A 6,129-nucleotide genomic window follows, 5' to 3' on the forward strand; every position below is an offset into this window, starting at 1 on the left:
TGTTTTCTCCCATGTTTGTTTGTTTGTTGGTTTGTCAACAGGATTGAACAGAAACAACTGAACTGATTTCCACAGAACTTAGATGGACAATGGGTCTCAGCCCAGAATAGACCCTGTTACCTTTTGGTGTGGATCCAGATTAAGGGGCGGATCCAGGGATTTTTTTCTCACTTCCTTTAACGTTTTGAGATGTTGCTGATGTTCAACACTTGATGAAATAAATGGATTTCATGTTGTTTTTTGGCATGTGTTGTTGATCATGTCCACAAGGTGACCATGGATGTGATCTAAACATGGTTTTAAAGGTGTTTTTCTTATCAGCTCGACTTGATGATTATGATTCCATCTGCATTGTCTGGTTGTTACAGAACTGGTGATCTTAAATTATGGTTAATCAGTTATGGGTGGTTTAAAATTGAGAGTGATACAGGGTTATGGAGTTTGATATTGACGTTGGCTGGATTGAATTAGAGGGGACTGCAGGGCCTTCTGACTACAGAGTAGTCTGAACTTCTTTTTCTAGGTGGCTGTAAATGGCCAAACTAAACTTGAACTTCTCTCAGTGTGAAGTAATCGGTACCCTGCACCGACACTATCACAGTACCTAAATGCCAGAACAGTTACTAAATTTAGTGTAAATCCAACAGCAGAAACCTTGTGATACGATCTTTTCAAACGAGGGTCTGAGGTCTGATGCTTTAAAACCATGAAAACGTTGGCGGAATCCCAACTGATGGAGCCGGCTAGCCTCCGCTGAGGAGCAGCTGCTGCTGAGGCTGCTGGCTGGGGGAGCTGTCCGCGGTGCTGAAGAGAGAGAACTTCAGCTGAGGATGGGATGCGGTTCAGCTGCGCCCTTCGCTGTCCAGGGTGCTGAAAATGTCACTGTACAGTGAGTGTTTGAGGATACACGCGGGTCACGAGCCTCTCCGCTAAATTATGGATAATTTAATTCCAGTATCACAAAGCGACGACCATCCCTGTGTTAAAAGTGTAAAATGGAAGCTAATAGACTCTACAGTTTACTTAAAGGTGCACTATGAAGAGAAAGATCTCCATTGACTGATTTGTTTTTATGCCTAAACAAACTAAATAAACAAACTCTCTTTGTTTCCATGACTAAATAAACAACCTGACCTTAAAGGACGGCACAGTTTCATACTGCTTTCCTCTGTTTATATGTGGCGGACCCTGCCACCTTTCTAGCTTCAAACAGTGTTCTGGGACCCTTATTTTCCTCTGAGAACAGCTTGGGTTTCTGAGTTTGTATCATAACCCCATTAATTTTTGCAAATATCTAAAAAATCTGAGTTTGAATTTCTTCTCATAAAACTACGCAGCGCCCCTTTAATAATCTACAGCAGTGTTTCCGAATAGGTGCTCCCAACCCACTTAAAGTGGAATCAATTAGAGGTCCGCGGCCTTTCAGTGCGCCCGAGGCTTTTGAAAATTAAAATGTTCAAGTTTGTTTTTTTGTTTTTTGTATTATTATTTTCTTTTTACTTGTGGAACTTCAAAAACGACTTTATACCAAGGTTTGTCCTCGCTGCAATATTTGCGCGGAGACACACAAACACCCGCCCGTGCACTCCCTCCTAGACTCCCGCACACGCACACACACACACACACACACTCTTTGGCCCTGTCTGTTTTTTGAGGAGCCTCATGACTGCGCGAATACAAGCAAATGTCACGAAGTTAAAAAAAAAAAAAAAAAGATAAAAAGGAAAGGGGCATCAAGCCCTCCGGTCCTCATAACGTTACCGCAAGTTGCATCATGAGCTTGACGCGGTGCCTTTATATAAAAAGGGGGGTGGTGGAGGGGGGCGCTTTGGAGCAGAGGACGACGGAGTGATCTTGCGTGTAAATGGACATGCTGAGCGACTGTCTCATGCGCCGCTGACGAGTGATCTAATACCGGCCTGGCTGGAGAGGAGAGGAGGGGAGAGGAGAGGAGAGGAGAGGAGGGAAGAGCCGAAACACGCACCAAAAAGGCAAGACACGTCATCCTCAATCTGCCTCCTCTTCCCTCTCCGGCCTTTGCATTATCTCTTCTGTGCGCTAAATGAATGGAGGTTGAGTATCGCTTATTGAGCGACGGGTCCGGGTTTTTAAAAAAAAAAAATTATCCCGAGAGAGCGCACTACCCTTTCCAGCAGCTCTTTGTCAAAAAAAACCCCTCTCTTTGTCAGTGTTGGCTCCTGGGAACGATAATATGGTCACAGGGGAGGCTGAAACTTGTTTCAAGTGAGGCTGCTTGACGAATGAAGGCGGTATTAAAGCGCTGTCGTACACCTGAGACGAGATCTGTGATGCTTATCAAACATGGCCTGGAAATGAGCGGTCGTCTAATTTGGCCAGCATCAAACATGCATGAGCCTCTGTTGGTCATTAAGTATTGCTGCTAAAAGTGCGAGAGGAGGGGACAGAGAGACTCCACGGACCCCGGGTCCTCTCCTCTCTCCTCTCCTCTCCTCTCTCCTCTCCCCCCCTCTCCGCTCCGCCTCTCAGCATAGTGTGAGGCTCTGGTGCCGCTCAATGGGAGGATGGGGCAATTGCTGGTGGCTGCAGCACCGAGGGACGCGCCGGACCACCTCAGCGTGCCATATTCAAACATATTTACCGGCTGCGTTTAAAATAAACGACGTTACAGGGAGACAGATAGATAGCCTGGCCTCTACTCCCTGCTCTTCTTAAATATGTGCAATAAGTTAGAGTCGCTTTGCTGGCTCCAAAAGTAGAGAGAGAGTGGGCAATAAAAAGAAAGGAGAAAAAAAAGCTCCCAGGACGCAAATAAAACAAGAAGCTTCCAACGAAAAGAGAAGCAATGAGATTTACTCCACGGGAAAGTGGAGGGAGATTTGTCAGCATCATTGCGGAGCCGAGCCCAGTGTGATCGTCGCTGCGCGGTTCACGACACAAGTTTGATGAAGAGGTGGGAGTTGCGTGGCGGTGGGAGAAATGTAAAGGGGTGACGTGTGCGTGGAACAAACTCAGAGCGCAGTATGAGACGACGCACGGGCCTACTGCGCTTTGGTGAGGCTGAAAACGCGCCCGGTTTCCCACTCACTCGTGGATTGTGTGCAGTCAGGACCGAAAAGGTATGAGTGGGCGAGCACAGAGCCATGACTCACTGTCAAATTCAGGACTGTGGCCGTGGCAGTATTCTTGGCTTTTGCTAAAAATAGGGGGCCCATTCTGTGGTGAGGAGCCAAGACAGTGATGAAACGGCTGGCTTTCTTTGCCAAAAGGACCTGCTCGGGATGGCAAATGTGGAAAAAATAAATAAAAATATACAAAAAAAAAAAAAAAATGCGGCTCTTCCCAGAAAAGCTTAATACCACGAGTTTTTTTTTTTCCTGGTGAACGTCCACGGCTACGGGAAGAGAGAAAAATCACGGATCAGTAAGTGAGTCTCTCCTCTCAGAGAACACATTAGGGGTTGCGAAGACGTGAAAGTAAATTAATAGTAATGATAATCTGTTGAATGCCCAGCTCCGGTTGCAGGACTTCCATTTGCAATTAATCAAGGACAGAAAGCCCAGAGTCAGTTAATTACCCCCCTCCAACCCCCCCCCACCCCTTGCGTGCACGCGCTTGCGCAGGCACACACACACACACACACACACACACACACACACACACACACACACACACACACAAAGAAAGAGAGGGAGAGAAACTGTACACAAAATGTTGCTCATTGATGTTTATCTTATGGTGGTGGGGAGGGGGGGGGATAGTCACACACACTCTTAACACACATGCACGCAGGCACACACACACACACACACACACACACACACACCCTTTTGGACTCTGAACAGCATCACGATCAACCACATCAACTGATTTACCTGCTTTTTTTTATTTATTTCAAGGAAGCAACACTCACACAGGACGCCTTTTCTCCAAACATCCCCACATCCGCCAACACAGTCCTGTGCTGAAACGCACCGACAGACTCGAGCACAGACACCGGCTCAGTTGCCATTTCAGCTGTCACCAAAATAGCCTCCCCATCCAGCCACCTCTCCTCTATTAATAACTTTGGGCGCTGCTGGAACAGCGGCATCGCGGCGAGGTTGATCCTTAAATGCGCCTTTTTGGGATGGAGTGCGTGTTGCTGATGCTGATTTGCATTCAGCCAGTGGGGGAGATCGGGGAGGAGGGTGGGCGGTGGAGTGGGGGGGTAAAGCCTGCTGCATTTTTACATGCCTTCAGCTGTACAGATGAGTGGTGGTGGTGGGGGGACTTACCCTTTACTGAGGCGGCCAGCAGCCCCATATATAAGAACAGCACCCGGCTCCAATGGTGCGCCTGCACTCCCGCCTTCATTAGAGCAAAAATCCGTATTCCGTCCCCTCTCCTGCATGCGCATTCCGCTCTCCTCGCAAGTCCCGTAGCTCCGTCCCGGTTGGAAGCGGCGGTCATGGCAGGTCTTCTTCTCTGGTCTGGCAGGCACGATACTTCTCAGATGGTCAAAAAAGGGAGATTCACTCGGTGTCGGCGCTGAGAAAAATCCCAATGCATGGAGGAGGCTCGGATCTCGCAGCTGGACTGAACCATGTCATGCGGGCACCGAGGGGTTCAGAGTCTCTGTCTGAGAGGGTAGATTTCACACCTAAAGGGGGGGAGGAAAAGGAGGGAAGGCAAAGCAAAGAAGGGGGGGAGACGTGATTCAAGTGGCCACCGATCTACCCCGCACGCGTCAAGACGAAAAGCACCAAAATCCCTCGTCCGCTCCACATATGCAGTAGATGTGACCAGAAGGACGTCGGAAAACCCAGGAGATCCCTCCTTCAGTTCGTCCCGCAGCACTTATATGTCCTTCTCTGAGTGATCTCCCGCTAATAACAACATTTGCGGCGCCGATAATCCACGTTTAAACTCGTCATTATGGATTCAAACGAGCGAGCGACGAACGGTGGTGATGGAGAGCCGCACAGGTTATCCGGATCCAATGATGGTGTGTGGGGGGGAAGAAAAAATCGCCTCGTTTTTAGAAGTTCTCGACCAGCGTTGGAGTGCAGACAGTGATCTTATTGTATATAGAGAGAGAAATATGCGGTATGTAAGTATTCCCAGTATCGCAGCGCTTGACCACAGCGTCGTCTCGGCTCTGCGCGACGCCAAGATTCAGACTGCAGACCTGCTCCTTCTCTGCGCGTCTCTCTCTCTCGCTCTCTCTCTCACCCTTCCTCTCTCTCTCTCCCTCTCTCTCAGTACCTACCCTCTCCAGTCACATCATATGCCTGCAGATATATCTAAGTTACTTCATTCACCATGATTAGATCCACTGAGTTAAAGGGTCCATCACCAACTTTTCACCCACTAAGTCATAATCCTCTAATAATAATAATAATAATAATAATAATAATAATAATAATATATGACGCATTAGATCCACCTTGTTCCAATTTGTTACGGTGAGATTTAGGGGCCATTCTCTCCCATCCATTAAGGCCAATCACCGGGTCGCCCAGCAGTTTAACATAGATGTCCACTTCCTGCTCACTACACGTGAAATTGATGCTCAACAGGCCGGAACCACTCGCCACTAAATCCGAACGCCATTTTCCACTTTTGCATATGACCGGTGTAATTAGTTTTCCCGCAATGCGCCGCGCGTGGAAACAGTCGGGATAATGAAATGCGCGTTGGCCCTTCGACCCCGCAACATATGATGGAGATGATAAATAAGCCTCCCCCGGGACCACTAAATGAAACTTTGCCAGCACCCTCCCTCTCTCTCTCTCTCTCTCTCTCACACACACACACTGTTGCGTCTATTCCAGGGAAATATTCAGTTTTCTGGAGATGTGAACGGTTGCTGGCAAATTATAGGACAATCCAAAGAGTTACAGTTTGTGTAGGCTGGTCCTGCATGTTTGAATATTATAAATAAATTGGATTTGAGTCGTTATGGGCCAACAGCGACTTCCCCTTGTCAGCTGTTGCCGCTAAAAAAAGCGAAATCAGGGAATATTTGGAGAGATGAAGTCGGATTAACAACGTCTGAAACTGTGAAATGGTCTAATCCACCGTGAATCATCATTCTCAAATTTCATCCCGTTGCTATGACAGCCTGGCGAGATCATAACAGATAGTTTTCTTTCAAAAAAAAAAAAA

At 47.6% G+C, this 6,129-nt stretch overlaps 1 protein-coding gene across 1 annotated transcript in view; it reads right to left on the bottom strand.

Moving 5' to 3' along the window:
• Positions 1-5,146, bottom strand: part of csmd2 (CUB and Sushi multiple domains 2) — a 241,166-nt gene extending 236,020 nt beyond the window's left edge. The window contains 1 exon segment of the mRNA XM_084379183.1: positions 4,257-5,146. Within this exon segment, the coding sequence (XP_084235309.1) occupies positions 4,257-4,431 (175 nt within the window). The 5' untranslated portion in view covers positions 4,432-5,146.
• Positions 5,147-6,129: the final 983 nt, after the last annotated feature.

This window comes from Pagrus pagrus (genome assembly GCF_965226575.1).
Source record: "Pagrus pagrus genome assembly, chromosome: 17".
In the NCBI taxonomy this organism is placed as follows: Eukaryota; Metazoa; Chordata; class Actinopteri; order Spariformes; family Sparidae; genus Pagrus; species Pagrus pagrus.